Raw genomic sequence first — 23,182 nt, forward strand, 5'->3', positions numbered from 1 at the left:
AAAACAGACGGCAAGTGGCGCCCTATTCTGGATCTAAAGAGATTCAACAAAAACATAAAAAAACAGAAATTCAAAATGGTAACGCTCCAGGAGGTCATAAAAGCTGTTCAGCCCCAGGAATTATGTTAGGGAGAATTCTCTTATAAGGCTAATTTCCCAAACCTAGTGAGTCCCCCAGCAGCTTTGCTGGATTTTTGGGGTTTGTTTTTTTTCTCCTGCTAAGAGCGAGACTCTTTTTTCCTCCCACTCTTAGGCATGATTTGAGTGTCTTGGACTCTGTGTGTGCTTATGGGCTATGGGGTTTTTCTTTCTACTCCATAGGGAATCATCTATTTTTGTATATGTGTGTTACACAGCACCCTCAGTGCAGTAACACAGGGGTGTCATAGTGACCCCCAAACATAGACTCCATACCCTGGGACTGACTACTGTCTCCCAGGGCATGTAAAGTCACCATTGACTTTACTAGTCCTAAATTGTGAACAGAACCAGTACAAACCATCATATTGTGGAAGTACTAGAAGGGGTTAATTATATTGCCCCTGGGTCTGTTTTCAAGGGGACACTGTCCAGTCCCCCCTTGTCGAGTTTCTGGCTGGTGGCAGTGGCTACCACGCGAAATATTCCACTGGAATATTCTCTATGAGATTTTCCCATTGATTTTAAACGCAACACTTTTTTGTGCAATGTTAAAGATACCGCCGGTTTATTTATTTAATATTAAATTTACGGTTGGGACTTTTTGCCAGGACTCTTTTCTAAAATGGCGTTCGTGTCTGTCTCTGTAACTCTGACCAAGGTCGAGCCTTTTGTTCCACTTTTTGGCGGGCTTCTCCACAGAAGCCCTCCAAATGGTGCCACTCTGCCTGGGTTCCACAGGAGGGGTGGAGGGGTGAATTGGCAACCTGGACTCCGTTGCCTCGGCAACCCAAGTCGCACTCTACTCTGATTGGCCCAGTGGTGAGCCGCCAGGCTCACCACTTAGCTTGTGTGATTGACAGCTAGGCTGATGAATGGGGGTTTGAATCCGAAGAGGGAAGAAGCTGAGCCATCTGCAACGACGACACCACCGGTGAAGCCCTGCTGCAACTACCTCACCACTTTCCCGACAACAAGAGAAGATCTTCTCCTGGACTAGTCTTCTTCCTCTGAGCTGGTGGGACCAACCAGTTTGCCCTTTTCGCCTTCCAAAGACGTCTCTTGGTCGAACCGCCCGTGCCAAGCACCCCGGCGGCCGGATAGCCAAGCTTCACCACTTTGACCGCGAATGAAAGGACCGCTCCTTTTATTGACGAACTCCGCGGCTGGTTTCATCCCTGTGCAGTGCAACGACTCCACGTTTCCTCCTCGACGAGATCCTCTCTTCCCCTGGTCGAAACAACGAACTGTAACCGCTGCCAGGAACAACTGCCAACGCTGGAGCTTCCTCTCTGTTTAAGGTACTGTGTCCTGCCTGGCCCCCCTTTCTTCGGTTTGCCCAAGGTGACCCTTACATCCTTGGCTTGCCAACTGGGTTGGCCCCAGACCTCCTAACTTTACCTTCTTGAATCGCCCCAACCTCTTTTGAACATTCTGCAAAGACTTTTAGTGCATTTTTAAACCATGTGATCCTGGGCACATTTCACTTTGCTCCCTTTTAAGTGGGCCTGGCATATGAACTTTGGCTCTACAGTCTATACTGCCTTTATTCCCTTGCTGAGAACTCCTAAAAGTGTTGGGACCTGTTTTATTTCTATGCTAAGCCTTTTTCTCTCCCTTTAACTGAACTATTGGAGTGCCATCAGATTATGCGCTCACATCTGTTTAACAAATCGTGGTGTTCTAATTCTGACTTGTCTAATAGTTATTAAGGCAGGTGTGTATACTTTACCTGACTGTGTTTTTAACTTGCTTTTGATTTGGAGTGCTATTATATTGCCTAAAGTGTGTTTTAAATAAATAATTATATACTTTTTATACAAAGCTCTGGTCAATGTTTGTTTGCTCTACTGTGTTTTTAGCCCTATTGTGTATACTCTATATACTGCCCTACTCTTCTTGAGAGAAGTCTGACTGCTCAGCCACAGCTACCAGGTAAATCTGGGTGGTGCAGAATGCTACCAATTGGGATTACTGCTTACTCCAGTAGTCTTAATCCTTTTGCAGTGTTCCCCAAGGGAACTGCACAGGATTCTGCCTAACAAATTCCTCGCAGCTTTAGATGTAAAAGATGCATACTTCCATGCGCCAATACATCCAAGACACCCAAAGTTCCTCAGATTCGTAGTCGGCGAAAGTCACTATCAATTTCGGGTATTACCTTACGGCCTCAAATCAACACCCAGAACATTCACGCAGTGAATAGCACCAGTAGCAGCCTTCCTACAGAAACTAGACCACCACGTTTAACCGTACTTGGACGATTGGGTAGTTTGAGGGTCAACGTATCAACAAGCCTTATCGTCTCTCAACCAAACAGAGATTCTGCTTCAACAGTTGGGCTTTACAATCAATTATGCAAAGTCCTCTTCAGTTCCCTCAAGGAACTTGGTTTTCCTGGGCGCTCAATTCCTTACAAACCACAATCGAGTCAAACCTTCTGCGTAAAGAATAAAAAAAATTATAGCTCTAGCGAACTCGTTCAAGCCAAACAAACTAGTCCCAGTCCGCTCATACTTAGCTCTTCTGGGAACCATTTCCTCTTATTCCCCACTGCCAGCTACACATGCGGCCAGTACAAAAGTTTCTGGTGACCAGATGGTCCCAAACACGGTGTTCCTGGTCAGACATGGTAACTATCTCCCGGGCTCTATCAAACACACTGAAATGGTCAACATACCCCTTCAACATCGCCAAATGAATGCCACTAATAGAGCCAAATTACCATCTTACCATTGTGACCGATGCCTCTCACGTGGATTGGGGCGCTCATTTGGACCAGCACCAGGTCAAAGGACTCTGGTCCCCAGAGGAAGCCTTACCACACATCAATGTACTGGAATTATGAGCAGTGCACTGGGCTCTAGAATCCTTCCTTCATTTGATCGAGAACTCGGTGATGCACGCCCTCATCCAACAACACAACCACAATGTTTTATCTATGGAAGCAGGGGGAGAACGCGATCAAACACTTTCGCCTAAGAAGTACAGACCATCTGGCAGTGGGCCATCCGGCGCAACATTCTACTGCAGATCTTCCACTTGCCCGGGATGCAGGACAAGCAAGCAGACACCCTCAGCAGGGACTCCTCGCAAACACACAAGTGGCAGCTGCACAGCATCCAGACAGCCAAAATGTTCTCAAGGTGGGATCATCCCCCCTCTAGACCTTTTCACTAGCTCCGACAACAAGCCGTGCCAGAGATTTGCCAGCAAGATCCTGCATCCCGACTCTCAGGGGGACATATTTCTGTTCCCTTGGAACAGAGTGCTTTCCTTTGCGTTCCCTCCTTTTCCTCTCATAAGGAAAACGATACAGATGATACACAAAGGTTGTTGCAGGATAATCTTGGTAGCCCCGAATTGGCCCAGGCAGACCTGGTTCTCTGATCTTCTTTAGTTGACAGCAGACGATCCAATTAATCTAGGATCTCGGGCCAATCTGTCCCAGAACAACGGGATGATCCTTCATCATGACACAGGTTCTATCAAGTTAACAGCGTGGCTCCTGACCACTCCAAATTAGTCCATTTGAATATCCCTCAGGACTGCCGGCGCATTCTAGCAGCAGCTAGAGCCCCTTCTACCAATCTTTCCTATAGCCGAAAATGGAAAGGATTCTGTGCATGGTGTGCACAGCAACCTAACCTGCAGCCTGTAGCTATAACACCTCATATCCTTCCTTATCTGCTAAAGTTAGCTACAGGGGGTCTAGCCATCAATTCAATCAAGGTGCACTTATCAGCCATCTCCAGGTTTACATGGAAAATAAGATCTTTTCCTCTCTACAGTGACAGGCTAATCAAACACTTTTTAAAAGGCCTTTTTTTCGTACCTTCCCGCCAAAGAAAAGTATTCCACCTGTATGGAGCCTGAACCTGGTCCTGGCAGGGCTTATGAAGCCTCCATTCGAACCTTTGTCGACAACCCACATCAAGTTTCTAACTTTGAAAGTGGCTTTTTTAGGGCCCATTACGTCTTCTACGTCGGAGCACCAAGCCATGGTTACAGACCCTCCATATCTACGGTTCATGAGAAACAAAGTGGTTCTCTCCACTAATCCTCATTTCATTCCTAAAGTACCTTCAGAGTTTCATAGAAATGCTACCATATCTGTACCCACATTCTTTCCAAATGCAACTTAGCCAGCAGAAAAGGGCCTGCACTCTCTGGATGTCAAAAGGGCATTGAAATATTATTTGGATCGCACAAAATCCTCTAGATCAACTAAGCAGCTGTTTGTTGCCTTTGGTCCATCCAATAAAGGAAGATCCATATCAAAACAAGGCTTTTCAAGATGGCTTTCATCTACAATCTCTTTCTGCCATACCAAGGCCAACAGGCCGTTGCAATCGGCCCCCAGAGTGCACTCTACTAGAACCACAGCTTCCTCAGCGGCTCTTTGGTCTGGGGAACCTATCAGGAACATTTGCCAAGTGGCAACCTGGGCAGTGGCCCACACTTACACCAGGCACTACTGCTTATACCAGCAACACGCTGAGTATGTGCAGATTGGACGGGCAGTCCTTCAACCACTGTTCCAATAAGGTAAGCCCTGCAACTTCTGGAGTTGTTTCCTTCCTCTTCTTGAAGAGTTATTATTTTCAAATTAATGCAGACACATGTTACAGTATCTAAGCTCTGTTTGCCTGGTTTCCACCTCCGAATAAGTATACTGCTACACAATCTATTCACAGCATGTGAATCCATGAAAGATCCAATGCTGGTGAAGGGAGTAGTTTCTTACCTGTAACTCCCATTTCTCTAGCGTTGGTATCTTTCATGGATTCACATGCGCCCTCCAGCCTACCTCTTCAGGCAAACATCCTCTTTGAGGGGTATCGTCCAGCTGGAGTGGTTAAAATCTGAGGATAAGCTGCTGAGGCCGAGCTATACACTCGACATCCCATTGGTGGCTACCACTAGCACTCACAACGACGTTGATAGGACATTCAAGGTGTCAATTTATTCCATCGGAAAATTAGTATAAAAAAATGTTTTATTTGTTTTCATACTACAACCAAACAAAAACAAAACCACAAACAGTTCCAAGGCAATGCTTCATACACAGACATCAATATTCAAATCACATTGCTACTTAATACTACTCCTACCCCCCCTATTACCACTGCCTCCCGCACCTGTGTCCACCAACCCGCCTAGTGTCAGTATTTCCTTCCCTTTTAACATCCCGATTCCCTCTATCTGCCCGGGGGTTCTATCCCCTCCTCCCTCTCTTGGGTCTCCATCCCAAACGGAGACTGCAGCACCCCCTCCCAGGCCGAAATCCTCGTACTTTCTCTGTGACAATGCTGATGCCCACCTCTTTATATCCCACCATCATTCCTCCAAGTCTGGTCCTCTGCCATTGCAATTCTGCGCTTAGCCAGTATGTACGCCAAATCCTTCAATTTGGTGACATGTTCTGCCCCTTTAGGGTGCAGCAAGCAACCCAATAGCCGAGCTGCTGGGGCCTCCACATTCAACACCAAGCCCCCTCTATTCATTCTGCCGGCTATCTTCCGCCAATATTGTGTCACTATCGGGCACATCCAAAACATGTGAAGCAGGCCCGCCTCCACAATCCTACACCTGGGGCATACCTGCTCTGCTGCACCTGGGAAACGTGAGATTCTTTGGGGCGTCATGCAAGCTCAATGTGTGATCTGCAGTTGTATCGACTGCAATCTCGCATTTCTCGATACCCTCTTATGGTATGCCAGGACCCCTGCCCATTGTGCATCTGTGAATGGGGCCCCCAAATCCGCCTCCCATTTGCCCCTTACGCCAGGGATGTGGGTGGCATATTGCTTAGTAGAAAGTCATATATCCTAGATATGACATGGCCTCCTTCAGATATATCATATAAAATGTCTACCACATCATGCTGTTCCTTCAATTCGCTATACGTTGGCCACCTCCTTAATATCACACACTTAGTTGTGTTATACAACAAATATTGGCCCCTGTGCAAGCCCATGTGGTCACTTAAATCTGTGAAGGGAATAAATAGGGCATCCCGCAAAAGGTCTCCTATTGTGGTCACTTTGTGAGATTCCCAGTAGTCTCGTATCGTCCGTCTCGCCTGCACTGAAGAAGCGACTACTGAGACCAGGGGGATCTGTATGGAGAACGTGTCTGTAAGCCCTAGTACTGCCATCGACCTGTCCCAGATCTATACCCCCAATGACACAAGGTGCGTTCCAGGCCGTTCCCGGGGCTTCCTATTCCACACAAATTCCTTCAGAAAAAACTGTGCAGAATCAACGTATCCGGAGTCGGTTCATCTGTAAGCCAGTCCGCCACGAAATGCAGCTTTCCTGCAATGCAGTACAGATCAAAGCGTGGGACCCTAATGCCACCCTCCTCATACAGCCTATGTAACGTGGAAAGTGCTATCCTGTTCCTGCCCCCCCAAGACCCCGTTCCACAGAAAGCATCTACTAATGCTGTCTAATGTTTTGAAAAAGGACAGTGGAATGTAGTGCGGAACATTCACAAAAAAGTGCAACAACCTAGGCAGCACCACCTTTTTCAGCAGTGCTGCCCTCCCCATCATGGAAAGAGGCAACCTGGTCCAGAATTTCATGGAACTTTGTATTCCAGTTAGGACCTTTCTCGTGTTATTAACATGGCCCTACAGCCGGGTCATGATATATATTCACCCCCAAATATCTAAACGTGGACACTGTCCACTGTAACTCCCAACACTGGAAGCTCGTCCAACTCCACCTTGTGCAGACCAGCTAGCGGGAACAGCACAGATTTCTCAGCACTGATCGTAATATCTCCCTGCATATAGCTCCAGCACCTCCAGCAATAGCTCTAGATCATCTTCGGGCTTTTGTATATACAACAGCGTGTCATCCGCACACAATGAAATCAAATGCGATGTACCATCAATTACAATACCCGCTCCTATGTACTTCATTCTGAGGTATTGTGCTATTGGTTCCATAGCCAGGATGTAAAGGAGGGCGGACACTGGACAACCAAGCCTGGTACTCTTACTCAGTTCCCAGGCATCCGATATGCAGCCACCTGTCTTAACTCTTGCCATCGGTCTTGTGTACACCAGTCTAACCCATCTAATGAATGCCTGCCAAAACCCAAATCTGCGCAACGTTGCATGCAACCAATCCCACCTCACCGAATCAAATGCCTTCACGGCGTCCAGCGTGGCTATGGCACACAGAATCTCCCAGTCTGCCGTGCTATTTCTCACGTGGTGCAATTGTCTCAGGTTCCAGGACATGCTGCGTCCCAGGACGTATGCTGTCTGATCAGGTTGCACCAATGTATGTATTACTTTCTTCTTCCTATCCGCCAGTACCAAGGTCAACATTTTATCATCCTGGTTTAACATTGATAAGGGCCTATACGAGCTGCATTCCTCAGCTGGCATGTGTGGTTTGTGCAGGGGTATAATGACAGATTCCCTTAAGCTTGGAGGGAGGACACCAACCTCATAAGAGTCTGCAAAGGTGTTCAACAGATGCAGGGCCAAGCTCTGAGCATATTCCTTATAATATTCTCCAGGCAGCCCATCTGTACCCGGCGTCTTTCCTGTCGGCAGGGACCTAATTGTCCCTAATATTTCTTCAACCGTGACAGGTCCATCCACGCCGCTCCTTTCCTTCTGATCTAAGGTGGGTAAGACTATCTTGCCAAGCACCTCATCCAGATGTTCCTGCGGTATCAAGGGTCCCTCTTTATACAAGTTATACAAGTCCTGGTAAAACTCCTGAAAGGCCTTGTTAATTCCAACTTGGGTATAATACATATCCCCCTCTCTCAAGTGTATCAAGTGGATAGGACTTTGCTTCTCTTCCTTCTTATACAGCCATGCTAATAGTCGGCCTGTTTTATCCCCTTCTTTGTGTTGCCTTTCTATATATTTGGAATAGTTATGTTTACCCAGCCTTGCCCAGCACTCCATACATTTCTGTGTTCGTTCCGCAATCTTCATTACCTCTGGTGAGGACTGTTCCAACTTCCTTAATTGCTTTTCCGTCAAAGAAAACTCTGTTATTGGTTGCCTGAACATTCCCAGAACCTGCTATGGTGGCCCCCCTAATAACTTTCAATGCTTCCCAGAAAGTTCCCACACCGTCCATACTACCTTCATTGTACTGGACATACTCCACAATACTTTTTCTAACGCAATCTTGAAATGGGGGGTACTGTAGAGATTCACCCCTGAGTCTCCACATTGGTATTGGAGCCCTCGGGGGGGTTAAACCGCCATTGAAGGCTCAGCGGGGCATAATCGGACAGCACCTTACCCTCGTACTGAGCCTTAGCCATCAAATGTGCAGTTTCCTTCCCCACAAACAACTAATCAATCCTGGTGTGTACTCCGTGCGGTGCTGAATAGTAAGATTAGTGTCTAACCTCCCAATGCAGTACACGCCAAATATCAATAAAGTCAAAAGCCCTTAAGTGCGTGCCCAGTGCCTTAGCTGATGGGGCTGGCTTGCTATACTTGTCATCAGACCTGTCAACAGAAGTGTTCAGCGTGCAGTTAAACGCCCCCCCCCCCATGTAATAGTATTGTTTCTGTAAGGGCCCAGCCTCTTATAGAGTGACTGAAAGAAAACTGTTGTGTTATGGTCGGGGCATATGTTTTTATGATACAAGTGTCAATATTCTCAAGGAGACCCTGTACCAGGACCATTCTACCCTCGTTGTCCTTTTGGATTTGTTGCTTTAAAAGGTACCATTGGCGCTACCCATATCAGGACGCCCAGGCGTAGGCAGAGTATGGTGAGCCAAACACTTGTACATCCCATTTAGTTGTCAACAAAGACTGCTTTGCAGCTGTCAGGTGTATCTCCTGCAGCATTGCAATATCTACCCTGCTTCTTTTTAGGTACGCATGGACCCTGTTCCTCTTGATACATGCGTTAAGCCCCCTTACATTCCAGGTGAGTACTTTGATTGTACCAGCCATAAGCTTCTCAACAACTTGGCGAGGCTACCAGCCTCTACCCCTATAGGTGGTGCCCTGTTGTCGCTAATTGGGAATCCTTTTAAATGTACTACTTTACTACACATTTTCGGCACTCTGGTGGACAAACCCCTAAAACCTCCCCAAAACAACAACAACATCCCAACGTCTAGCTTTGCGTTCAGGCTTAACGGCTTCCCACATCGTCCCTTGGCATATATGTCCCCGGATGGTGCACAGCAGGTGGGCTCATACAAGTGCCCATGAAAATTGAGCTTGGAGGAGGTGGCTCCTCACCGCCATCAGTCCGGTCGCACTCCATATAGACCGTATCGTTAGTCAATAGCCTCTCCTGCTGTATAAGCCAATCAAACAATTTAAGCTTACGTATGAAAAACATACAGTAAGAATGACACATAGTATAATGGCAATAAAAGTAGTAAGCGCCTCAGCCAAGCAGCGCACTTCCGCAGGGGCCCGTCCGACCCTCGGCTCCCAACATGATTCCATCGTAGCCTCAGGCCCAGTGGCAGTCCACCATCCTTTAGGTAGTATCCCTCCTGCGACCCCTCTGTCCATCATGGTCCATTTCATTTGCTTCTCCCACGTTCTTCTCTCTCCTCCTTTCCATCTGGACCTATTTTCTCTCTGTCCATCCAAGCCTGGGCTTCCTCAGGAATGTCAAAGAACCAGGCCCTGTTCTTATGTATAATCTTCAATCTCACAGCGTATATCGGCATATATGTCAAGCCCGCCTCTCTAAGTCTGGCTTTGGCCGCCAAAAATTGCGCCCGTTTGTTCTGCACCTGGAAGGTGTAGTCAGGATACACGGGTAACCCGGCCGAGGCTCTCTGCAACACTCCCCCTTGTCTAGAATAGGCCAGTATCTTCTCCCGACCTTTGTAATTCAAGACCTTTGCGATTATCGGTCTGGGGCGTGCTCCCGGTGGCAGGCGTCTAGTTAGCGCTCTATGTGCTCTCTCTATTGTGAAGGTTGCCAGGTCCAATCTCCTGAAGCAGCCTGTTCTCAATGTATGTAGTGGGGTCTGCACCTTCCTCACCCTCGGGTAGCCCCACTATTCGGATATTGTTCCGCCTGGCCCTGCCTTCCGCTTCCTCCACCCTGTTTTCAAGGAGGCTGACCTGCTGCTGCAAAATGTGCAATTTCTCTTGCATTTCCTGCAGCCCTTCTGTGTTCTCGTTAGTTTGAGTCTCAAGGATGGTGGTGCGCTCCGCCAGACCGGGCACATCTTGTTTTAGCAGCCACAAGTCCAGTTGATGTGCCGTAAATTTGCTGTTCCTCGTCCTTCACTCAACACTACTAGGACATAGCCTGCCACCCCTGCATCCGGGGTTCGTCTTCAGAGAATCTGCACCCCGTGGCCGAGACCAGATATCGCCACTCATGAAATGTCCAGTGTACATACACTGCCGTCCTTCTCCAGCCAGCAGAGTCGTCTGCACAAGAAGGGGTGCTTCAGTCCTTCTAAGAAGCAAGCTTATGAACCTTCCTCTGGTGGGATAGGTAGGCGGTCTGCAAATTACACCTGCTTATGTTACCAGTGTACCAGCTCCTCCACTTCACCTCTTATAGCACACCCTGCACAGCCTTTCCTGTGTTTATTGGCACAACAGCAACTAGAAGTGTCCTACCACTGAAGTGGCTATCCAGTTATTCCTTGATTTTGGGCTTGAATGTTAAGAAGGTGGTGTGGCCCTTTAACATTGCCTTGCAGTCATTGCAAGCAGCTGGCCAGCTCCCAGTCTTTCCCCTTCAGCGTCCTTGCAGCAAGACTGGGCAGTTTGCACTGTCGGCTCAGCGCTCAATTTACAGAAGGGAAGCTCCGTCCCTCCAACAACGCCTGTTCCCTCAGGCCGGGATCGCTCGGCCTAAACCCCGCCCACTCAACCTTGTCAGAGGCACACCTCGGCCGCTGTGCAAAATTCGCACTCTGAGCCCTATGAGGGTGCCTCTGTGCCCCTCTTACCGCATAGGGTTTTGGTGACCTCCACCACACACGCTGGTGCCGGCGGTCTTGCAGGGGCACTCTTCCTCCTTTCCTAATGGAGCTACAAGTCTCCCTGCACAGAATGAATGCAGTCCTTGTGCACCGTCACCTTTCACAACACGGCTCCAGGTCTCCCTCCACACAGCGGGTGTCTTCCCGCTACTGGTGCTGATCAAGCCTTCCCATATACCAGCGCTTCACCTCTGGCAGGGTGCTCTCGCTGCTCCCATCCACCCCGGCCGCCGTTGTGCAGTGCGCACTGTCAGCTCTCTGAAATCAGCATTTTGGTTGGGCTTTGTCTGCAGCTCAAATTGTCTGCTCGCTACACTCAGCCTTCCAAAGCCAGAATCATGCCCACGCTTACTCCAGCACGCTCCCCGGGCTTTCCCATCTGGATTCTCAAAGTTTCAGGTGCAATATCAGCTGAGGACTCTTTCATCGGATCAATCAGGATCCGGTGCGAGCTAGCTCGGGAGCTGACCTACTTCGTGGCAGCTAGCCACGCCTCTTCCTTACTAAGTCAAAGTTAACAGGGTTTCCCAGCCTGACGACTGGGAATATTCACAGCATGTGAATCCATAAAAGATACCAATGCTGGAGAAATGGAGTTACAGGTAACAAACTATTCCCATCACACACACCTAACTTCCATTAAGCTTCCCCACACGGATAAAAGACAGAGCACGAGAGCACACTCTGAGCGAGGCAAAGCACACAAGGAAACAGCAGTTTCGAGATGGCAGTTTAACGAGAGAAGAAAGGCAGCAAAACAGAAGGGGATCGTAAGAAAGGAAGTTCCCTTGACCTTTTCCTTGAACTTTTCGACAAGAAACTGTTACTTTCCAGAAACCTTGAGAATAGAAAGCGTAAAACCAGGAAACCAGGCTGAAGAATCCTGCATTGTATTTCGGGGATACCTGGGGCCCTCCTGCATCAATAATCAAACCTCCAAGAACAAAGCAGCAGCAGTGAAATCCACACAGCCGGTGAGTTGGGGAGACCAATAAAAGACTGGTCTGTGTTGAAGCCAAGCTTGCAAGCAGTAACATAGTATGGAGAGCGCTGGAACGAACATTGTTAAAACTTGTGTGATAAGAGACGCAAGTAAAGTTGAACTGCTGAACTTTCAAAGCAAGATATAATACCTTTGTCAGAGTGGTCCGGCACCGCGTGGGTGCTCAACCGAAGGTCTCTGTAAGGTATCCAGCTGAGAAGTGGCAAAAGTGAAAGTGAGAAAAGGGTTGTTTCAAGAAGAGAACAAGCAATTGTGAATCAAACTGGTCCTGCGGCGGTTCAAGCAAAATCCTGTGCACAGTCGAAGGTCTTTGATTTTGATGAACAGGGAAAGTTTGGGAAAGTAGATAAATTTGGTCTGAGCCTGGCAGAGGTAGACCAAGAGAAGGTTTTGTGTTAAAGTGAGTCTGAGCCCGGCGGAGGGGCGCCCGGGGTGAACAGTAAATCACCAGAGAAGTTGTACATGTGAAATCCTAAGAACGCTCTCCCAAGGTAATCATAACTGGTTCTATGGAGGGATTCCCTCCCTATGACATCCCCTGCCGAGTACCACCCCCAGGGGAACTATCGGGTAACTACCTCAGCTCCCTGGCCTCATGGGAAGGGGCTTCTCCCATGGAAACGGTGATGAGATCCTGGGATTCATCACACCACGTTCAGTAGCCAGACATGGTAAACGTGAATGTGTCTTCTTAAGGCACATATAAAAGTAACCAAAAATCCCCAGTGTAAAATACTAGGGTGATACAAAATTATCCCCACTGCACTGCAGTGTAAGATGCTGTGTGCACTGTTAAAAAGTTACCCAAATGGGTAAAAAGACAAAAGGAAAACATACTTTCCCAGTACTGATAGTCTGAAGGACTGATCAGTTTCCCCATGACAAATGAGCAAAAGGCCAGGAAGTACACTTCTGGTCCAAAAACAAAAGCAAAATGTTTGGTGTCCATAGAATATGGAAGGAAAGTTGCCTAAAAGAGAAATCTTCCCTAACAACCACCCCCCCCAGACTAGGTACAGGGCGATCTAATCCATCCCTGGATGGGTTTCCTGTTCCACTCAGTAATACATTCTGGACAGACCATCAGCATGCTATGTTGTGTACCTTGCCTATGTTCAATCGTGAAATCAAAGCCTTAATGGCTTATGGACCACCTGAGCAACTTAGTATTCTAGCTACATGGCCTTACCAAATTGAGCGGTTAATATAACTGACCATGACTAACATCATCTTCTTCAGCATTTCTTTACATGTTCCATGAACAACAGTATCATTGATCATCTACAGAACTGTTTACATGCTCCATGTAAACATGTTAAGCTCCTGTCTAGATTTGATATTCCTTATACAGTAGTTTTAGCCACTTGTATTCAAGTACATACTTTTCCACTATAGTCATCAATCTAGCTGTCTATAGGCAAGATTAACCTACATGACGTCACTTACGCATGCGTAATATGACGTTATCTAAACCAGAGAATGGAAACACATTGCGAAATATGTCTGGTAGGTCTGGAGATTCCTCAACAGACTTTATCATTGAGAATGTTAGCGGCCCAGGACCACCAGGACCTATCTTCATTCATTTCTAGAATGATTTAACATTTGTGACGTTGTACGTGCATGCGCGATATGACACCCCCTTAACCGACATCTGTCTTATTTATTTATGTTGTAAATACAGACTCTGTATATTCTTTCTACAAATGCAATTTTAACATTAGGACAAGAGTCGCCCTAGGGCAACAAAAAATTAAAACCCTGTGTTTCAGCAGGCTCCAACAATCCTCTATACCTGATGTCACTCGCGCATGTGCGATATGACGTCACGTATATTTGGGACTCGAAATACACCGAAAAAATATACCCTCTTAGGTTGAAACCTCCCTAACGAAGTTTCATATCAAGTTCCTTTTGGTCTAAATCTCACTATTTCGACTTTAACGATTGTTTTGTGATACCAACACCCAGCAGGTATCAAAACACCGACATCACAAGCGCATACGCATAGTGATGTCAACACACGTATACATAAGCACGTAGTTAACACAAAATGGCCACAGGTCATCGGGTGAATCCAGGGTACACATGCAGCCACAGCTTCCCGCATCCAGATGTGGATATAGAAGTATGTTTCTCAGCCGCTGGGGCTTAGTATCTTCTTCAAAGGCGTCCCTGCCTTTTTTTAGAAATGGCTACTCGTGACCACTGTTCATTTTCAGGCTTTGCATGGCCTTAGAACAACTCAGTATAACGGACTTCCTCTCGTTCTCATGCTGAACCAAGGCTACATACACGACCATATTTGACCTACTAACGGTCAATCCACACGAGACCACAACTTTGGTAAGTTAATTCCACCTACCTTTTAGAGGATAACTTGTTACTGATATATCAAACGTATATACGTTGAGCATAAAAATCCACCTTTGTTCTTTTTAGTCCTATACAGCTTTACCAGAATGCTTCTTCTGAAGGCATCCTAAGTAGAAACCCAGACCAGATAACTCACTCGTACGTTTGCGGGACCATTCCCGTTGGTAAGACACACTCTAACTTTAGGGATAACTGCCAAGTCAATTAGCATGAATCTCATTTTTTTAATATCTTGTGTTTATGCAGAGCACATTTCTAATTTTCTTTATCCAGACTTCCTTCCATCCAGGCTAAGAGGGTGACAAACACGGCTTCATGCCGGCACTCGTCTAAAGCTACGTACTCTTCGGATTGTAAGACTAATCCATTTTTCTTACACTTCAACAGTCTGACAGAGCCACTAGGTCTTCTTTCTATCTTTTTGAATTTCCTCGTATTTATCCCTAGTCTACAGATACTTCCATTTAGTTTGGATCGACAGAATCTCGCCCTAAGTACAGAAAACCAGGGGAATACAACACTTGGCCGAAGAAACGCACTGTCATGCATCGCCCCTGGAAGTGCCTGCAGAAATGGAAGTACACCTAACATGGCGCTTCTGTGTTCCATTGTATCGTTCTAGTCTATTTCCATGATGGCCAACGTATGTTTATCTATGGAGAATTGGAGACTATCCTTGTGTTGTATCGTCTATGGTTCCCACCCAGTGTTTCTGTGTAGTTCCAGTGACTCTCGGCAGTGCAACGCTCCGCTATATTCCTCTTCTCGTGCAGTTCCCTCTACGTTCTGTACTGTATTCTGCACTCGGGTGACTATTCCTTTTCTTAAGGTACTGGGGTTGTTTATTTCTTCCTATTTCCTTTCTTCACGACTCTCCTCCTTTCTTACCTCGTATTGCTTGCCTACTCGCATTTCTCCTGTCTCTGTACGTTTCGTCATCAGAGTTCCATTTCTTTTCTCTTTGTACGGCGCCTTCTCTCTGCCGCACGGGTGAGTCGCTACTTGCAACACTGTATCCCATTTTTTCCTTGCCCACCGGTTTAAGCAAGTTAGCCAGCCTTACCTTTCAGTTTTGTTTCCTTTTTCTTCTGGATTCGGCTTCCCTCCTCCCTTCAGTGGCTCTGCTTCTGCCTTTCAGTCATTCTTCCGATTTTTCATGATAAACTTTTCTCCTCCACACCACTTACCTCTGCCGTACTATACTTACTTTCTACTTACTTTCTACTTCCCTTTGAACTGAACTATCGTCAGCACTATTGTGCTTCTATTCCTGTGAAGACACGCCTGCTTCTTTTCCTGTGAAGACACGCCCAGGTTGAACCTTTGGGGAACTACGAATCCTAGAGTTCCTTTCAGCGGTAACGGAGTATTGTCAGCTGACTTCCGTTTTCTCCGGAACTACAATTCCCAGAGTTCATTGTACTACCAAGATCCGTCTCACCAAGATACAATCTACTCCATTGGAGGACAATATTTGGATCCAACAACCATACTTCACCTAACAGGGTTTTTTCAGCCATGAGGCTTTTTCCCTGATACTTTGGGTCTTGCTCCCTGGGGTTCACCTGGTCTGGTTACCACTCCCAGTCAAGGTGGCCTCCGAGGGAGCACGTCCTTACCTTCATGAGAAGAAAGAAAAGAAACCTATAGGACAGAGGAGACCGCGACGGAGGAAGACTTCAGAAGCGTTGGACAGTTCCATAGAGGAAACTGGTGAGGAGGAGTGTGGGGAACATCTTTGGGAGCCTGACGCGCACTGGTTCCCCCTTAGGATGTATAAAAAGGTCAGCATCCCATTCTCCGCTCCCCAAGTAGGGGTTTCATAAATCAATCATCTGATCTTTACTTCTACTAATGTAACTCAACTAGATAGCTATATTTATACTTACCATACAACAAACATGTAGAAAGTGTCTTAGATGTATGTGGGCTAGGAACCATCCGAACGAATATTAAGAGGTGAAATTGAATGAAGGGAATACAGACACATCAGCTATATAACAGTGTCTTTTTCATGAAATGTCTTTAACATGTTGGGTACAAATGTGTTGATTCGCAGACAATATGATTTGGCATTTAAAAAGAATCATGCCCGCCTTTTGTTGTATAATGAAATTGTATTTAATGTAAACACAGTAATATTATTAAGTCCAATTCTTTAACGTTTTTCCTTTTAGAATTATTGAAAACACTACCTGCCCCTGATGAAGTGAAACGCGTTGGGCTATTTGAAAACATAAACACCATTACCTTTTACTTTATATTGTCAATTGAATATTTGTTGTGACAAACTATTCCCAGTTAAAATTATACAAATGTTGGTCAACATAATTTAACTTTTCACATGCCACACCTGTAACACCTATATTAGGAGTCCAGGTTTTTTGGTAAAATAGCTCAAAGCTCAGGCTATAGATAGTGTGCAGGGGACGCGGGTTCCCTATTTGGGAACAACACTTTTGTTCGCTCCTGTACTGCCGCCAGAATATCGTTGATGAGGGGCATTGGATAGCAGTCTCTGATGGTATTTTTTTTCAGACACCTGTAATCTATTCAGGGTCCTAGTTCCTTGGTGTCTCTTTTTGCAGGACAAAAAAAAAGCTCCTGCCGGCGACTTTCAATGTATAAGCCCATTCCGGAGGTTACTGCCCAGGTATTCTTTGAGCGTCATCTTTTCAGGAAGGGACAATGTATTCATACGGCAGAAAAGGAACAAGATTATCTGCATGTAGATCTATTGCACAGTCCTCAGGTCGATGAGGTGCAAGATCTTTTGGCATGTTCTCTTCAAAGACATTGCAGTAATCCCGATAGGCTGAAGGGATGCAATGAATAGCTACCGACGGACTGGGTTCCTGCAAGACCACAACTTTAGACTTGTTAGCAAGGGTGTCTTCGAAGCAGTGTTTCTGACATAAAGCAGAGGTAAATTGTACTGTATTGTTGGACCAATCAATCTGAGGAATGTGCTTGCGAAGCCATGGTATTCCCAGTATTATGGGAAAATTAGCAGCATGAATGCGATCGAATATTAGTCTTGTGGTGGTTGTTAACATCCATGAGAACTGGACAGTTCTTGGTGTAATAGGTCCAGAACTCAGAGGCTGTCCATCAACTCCTTCCACGGGTTGTTAATCCTCCTGGTTTCTCCTTGGTATAGCCTCTTTCTCTGCCCAAAGAGTGTCCATAAAGAGACCTGCAGCTCCGCAATCCTTGAAGCCTTATCTTGACTCGAAGAACCATGTTATTTAGGGTGTCTGGCAGTTCTTTCAACATTGTAGAAGGACAAGTAGTACAACTCTGAATTGCCATCCCTTCTAGGATCGGGGTCTTTCATTTCCCTGGTGTCTAGGAAGCACCTCTGAGCAGTCCCTAAGAAGATGACCCTTGGATCTGCAATACAGACCTAATCCTTGATTCCTTCTCCGCTTTCTTTCATCAGGAGGCAACAACCCATGAGCGGTTCCAATTTGCATAGGTTCTTCCTGAACGGGATCCCCTCCGGAAGGCATGGATGGCAAGGACCGAGGAACAGCTGTGACTGTTCTGTTCTCTCCTCCTTTCTTTTCTACGCTCCGATTGTCTGAATTCAATCTGTAGGGCCATGGAGACCAATTCAGCAAAGGAGAGGTACCCTTGCTGATTCATCCTTTGCATCTTCATTTAGTCCTCTCCTGAAGATTCTATATTGGGCTGTCTCCGGCTACCCTGCTTCAGTAGCTGTCTTCTTGAAATTTGACAAATGGGCTAGCACACTCGAAGTTCCTTGGCGAATGTCCAGGAGGGATTTGCACACAGGAAAGGCTACCTCAAGTCTTTCAAACATGTCCTTTTTAGCTTGAACAAAGGTTGGATAATTGGTTAATAGTGAGCTTGTGGAGGTGACCAGAAGAGTAGCCCTGGCCAGAGCATTGCCGGTCCTGTTAGAAACCAAGAATTTGAACTTTGCCCTGTCAGAGGCATAAACAGTGGTTTGGAAAATAAACTACACAGGGCAAGAGTTTAAGAACTCTCACACTGTTCAGGGAGATCCATCGAACTTTCTGGATGCTAGAGTCAAAGGATGTACATCTGCACTCAAAGCGCCCTTGATAGTAACCATCTGTCTCAGCGAAGCATTTTCTGCCTTTAATTTCTGAACTTCTAAAGGGTCCCTGTACTGCTTGCACTAATTCTTGTAGTTGCTACATCTTGTTTGAGGTGTTATGGCGTTGCAAGCTCTCAGAAAGGTCGTCAGAGCGCTCACTTGATAGTTGCAATGGTTCTAGCACCTTACTTGGTCCCTCCACGCTTCTCTTGCCTTTTTTTTTTGTTGTTGTCCCTTGGTGTTGCTGGTAGGTTCACGTGACCCCCAGCAGTACCAATCAGTTAGGAATGGAGTCTGGACAATATGGTCTAATGGTCTTGGAATTTTCTTGGGCTGAAAACTCCAAAGAATCATCAATGCATTATGAATATTTGAGCTACACTCCTTTGTTCACAGAGGAACTCCACACATTCCTCTTTCTCCAGACCTACTGGTACACTTTTCTCAGATGTTTTAGCCATCAGTTTTTATTAACAAAGTGGATATTTGACTGATGTTACTGCGCTGTCCCTTCTCAGTGTTCAAGGTTGGGAAACATGTTCTAATATAATTCCATGCTGAATGATCTTAAAATACATATCTATATTTTTATGTGTATTGTGTTCAGTAATCATAGTTTCCCTGGTATGTTAGAGCTGGAAAATGGGAAACAGCGGTGAGAGCCAGGTCAGCATCCATTTTATGACATCCCTATCAATGACCCTCGCTCTTTCTCCTTAATCTTTATTTGTCCTTTCCACTCCTCAGTTACCTTCATCACTCATCAGTCCTCAATCTTCATTCCTTTTTCTCACACCTCATGCCTACACTGTACATTTTAGCATGGTATCGTGTGTCCTGTGACCAGCTCAGTTCTTGAAAAGTTTTTTTCTTGGAGCCAATCTTCTGTGTGTGATTTTTTTTTTTTTCATTTACAAAGTGCTAACACTATTTTGCAATCATTTGCATCAAACATTCAGGAAGCCTCTTTAAGTGAAACAAGTGTGTCTCCTCTATTTTGTGAAACTAATCGAAAAAAATAGAAATTAACAAACTGTGTGTGTTTTGTGTCCTGTAGGCCCCGGGCAAGAGGTCGTGGAAGAGCAAAGAGGCGCTTTGGGCCTGGGAGGCGCCCGGGTCGGCCCCCGAAGTTCATGCGTCTGGAATTGCCCAGTGAAAACAGACGCAGATGCCTCAGTGGAGTACAGGTAACTTCTATTGTACAGCCATTGCAGTTAAAATAAGATATCTTAAAAGTATGCAGAGCTGGCGAGAGAGTGTATTTGTTTCTTAACCACAGCTCATGGTGTTCACTTGCCTTAATGCTGACTAGATACTGGAGCATTATTTAGCTATTGATTCTATCAAGGTCTGCTAAAAGAAACATGAATGTTCCTCATCATAGAATGTTTAATCACAGTGAGGAGACTTGTAGCTGGTTAATGGAAGTCAGTTTGAAAGCATCCTGGTCCTGGCCAGACCCTTGTCTCTGCATCCTATGTTTTGCTATCCAGTAGGTACCTGCACCCTCAATTGTCCCAGATGTCAAAGTTATAGCAATGTTAACACAGCCAGGATTCCTGCCTGAACACCTCAAGAGATGCACACTTAATGAGTGACCTTTTAGCAGGGATTGGTTTCATGAGTCAGTCATTTCCCCTTTAAGCTTATGTGGTCCCACTGTTAATGAAATTCAGAACAAATAATAGATAAGCGAGGTAGATTTAGGGCAGTCAAAGGCAATGGTCCAGTCTTGCAAGTGCTGTAGGAATCACTGGACATTTAAAGCACTGAAGAGTTTTTAAAGTTGGTAATTCAGACCTTCGAGTCCCACATATGAGATGTACATTCAAAATGTGTATTCAAAACCCTTTCTTAACCCTTTGACTACCTTTTAGGACGTATATAAAAATGCCTGATTAAAATGGTTCTCTTCAGCCTGTGGATGCATATAAGTTCTAATCTCCATTGGGAGTCGTATGCCTGACCGTCTGGCCCCTCTTGGATGTGGGGAGGGTTGTTAGGAGGGCGCCATCAAAGGGTAAATGGTTTGCTGATCCTGGAACTCTCACCATGTTCAATCCGTTGTCTCAGCAGAAATGTCAATTTAAAAAGACCAAGAGCCACAACATGCAGAATTTGAAGGCTAATTTGTTTCTCTGGAGCTGTGTTCAGAAACCCCACTGAGATCAGGTGAACGAAGGTGTGATGGTAGTACTGAGACCTATTAGGGGTATTGTTCTAATGTGCAGAGCAATGTGCCCAAGACCTGCTCAATGGAGAAAGTGTCAAATGTCAATCGGTAATCCAGTCCCAGTAGCCATTGTACTCTTTCCAGATGGATCTCATGCAGGAATCCTTGCTGAAAATAAGTGTTAAACCATCTGCTCGTACCCTGATTCTATTTTTATATCTCGTCTTAAGTTATTTGGTCTGCGTTTCATTATGTGGAATGTATTAGTGCGCAGAGTCTTTTCCCATTGTGTCCTGTCCTTAAAGTGATAACCTTAAATATTGAGAGGTCAGTTGAATCTTCTGTTCATACATTTGTTGATATATTGCGCTTAATTTTAAAAAAAAAAGATTGTTTATAAGATGTACGATTTAAACTATGTCAAACACAAATATATTTTTTTAATGTTAAAATTGATTGAAAAAGAAAATTACACATTGGAAGACTTTAGATAGGTAAGTGTAGGTCCAACACCCACCACCTTCTTTAAAAACAGAAAATAAACCAAAAAAAACTTGAACTAAGAAAAGGGCAGCATTAAAGATATGGCAAAGATGGGACAAGAGGTTTTCAGAATGACAGCAGGGGGAAATGCAATTTAAGCATATCAATGACAAAACAAACATAACCGAAATATATAGATTTCCAAATGTGCATTTTCCACCTCAGTGATTTTAATATATACAAAAAGCAATATGTTTTCGAAATTATATTTTCAGATTTTCATGTTTCAAACTTAGTTTCTAAACTAAAGATCTTCTACGACTTTTTGGTCTCTGCTGACAAGGGCGTCATCTGTGACAGTATCTTTAGTAGTGAGGAAGTCAACCCACTGCAAAATGGACTTAAGTTAATCACTTTACATGTTTAATATCCATGATTATTTTCTTATCACGTTTCAGACAATCCTGGCATGTGCAAATTGGTTTGCAAATAAATCCCCTTATAAGACATTGGTTCAAGGGACTTTGCACTGTGGCACCATATATGATTTGACATGATGCATTTTTTCTTCCAAGGGCCAATTTGATGATGCCAGGCAGGCTACAATGAATGGTTACGGGGAGCAGGAGCAAGGTCTGCCACCTCTCTCCCAAGGAAGAGACACTCAGTCTACTGTGCAGCAACAGACCGAGACCAACTCGCTGCAGCACGAAGATGCTGTGATGGTCCCCTTGGAAAGCACTTTAACGGCGGAGGACATGAGAAGGGCAAAGCGCATTCGGGTGAGTCTGTGACTTGTGAATTGCTGCTCAGCGTTGGGCAGGTTCTATTTCAGAAGTAACCTATGTTGCAAGAAATATATCCTTGCATGAAACCCATGGGGGAAACTAGTCTGGGAGATGTCGGGGCAGCGTGGAGACATGAGGTGTTTCTGGTTTCTTTACCAATTATGATCACAGGAATAAAGACCTTTTCCTAGCACTTCACCACACAAATGGGGAAATGCATCTGGCTCAGGGGCATAGTTGCAATAATGAAACGCTGGTAGATATAAGGTGGATTCTATGGCCCTGTTGAACAGAGTGCAGTGATGGACTTTTCACAACCCCCAAGCCTGGGAAATGGAAGTGAGCAAGTCTGGAGCAGCGGTGCATGCTTTGTGCTAGAAACAGACTATAACATAAAACCTCCCTAATTAACTGTCATGCAACAGAAGAACTCATCAAGGTGAATGAGGGCAGCTTGGACTGACCAGCATTATGGTTGCATATTGGTTGCAGCCACAATGCAGATGCACTGTCCTTGTATACCAAATATCTGGGACACTGATCTGGGTGAAGCAGGAGTGTGGATGCATTACTGCATATAAGGAAGTCTCCGCTCTACCTACTATCAGATTGCAGACACCACACACTTGTGGTAGAGCAAGTGTGTGTGTGTGTCTTGTGGGGAACAAGGAGAAGGATGCACTACTGCTTCTAAGGAGAATGTGGTACTAGCTGTTACTAGAGTGCCAAATTCACCCTGAGCACAATGCAGCATATAAATTCACATAGGTCAGTCAGCAACTAGGTTGATCCGATATCCATTGCAAGTCTTTGAAAGATGTACTCACACATCTTCCGCCATGGAAACATAAACTTGACCAGAATAAACTCTCCCTGTGTTAGAAAATGCAAGCCTAATATTTCCATTTGAGTAGCTGCCAGTGGTGAACGGTGAATTGTTTAATTGGAGGGACATAAACGTTTCTCACAAATATGTGGGCATGACCGAGCATAGCTAGCTAGCCTGAACCAATCAAGTGGTGTGCTCGGGGTCTGAGGTGAGTTTTGAAGGTAACTCATGAAAATATTCAGTACGACAAACCCACAATGGTACAAGGGAATCGTCATCATTTACTGTATTTCAGCGTTAAGCCATCAAAGTATTTCAAAACAATTATAAAACA

At 45.4% G+C, this 23,182-nt stretch overlaps 1 protein-coding gene across 3 annotated transcripts in view; it reads left to right on the forward strand.

The window, feature by feature from the left end:
• PRDM10 (PR/SET domain 10) overlaps window positions 1-23,182 on the forward strand; it is an 825,235-nt gene that overhangs the window by 428,630 nt on the left and 373,423 nt on the right. For all 3 annotated transcript variants that reach the window (XM_069614147.1, XM_069614145.1, XM_069614146.1), the window contains exons 10-11: window positions 19,633-19,762; window positions 21,807-22,013. In XM_069614147.1, the coding sequence (XP_069470248.1) occupies window positions 19,633-19,762; window positions 21,807-22,013 (337 nt within the window). The remainder of the gene's footprint in view (window positions 1-19,632; window positions 19,763-21,806; window positions 22,014-23,182) is intronic.

Source organism: Ambystoma mexicanum, chromosome 9, assembly GCF_040938575.1.
Source record: "Ambystoma mexicanum isolate Mex_15411 chromosome 9, UKY_AmexF1_1, whole genome shotgun sequence".
Lineage (NCBI taxonomy): Eukaryota > Metazoa > Chordata > Amphibia > Caudata > Ambystomatidae > Ambystoma > Ambystoma mexicanum.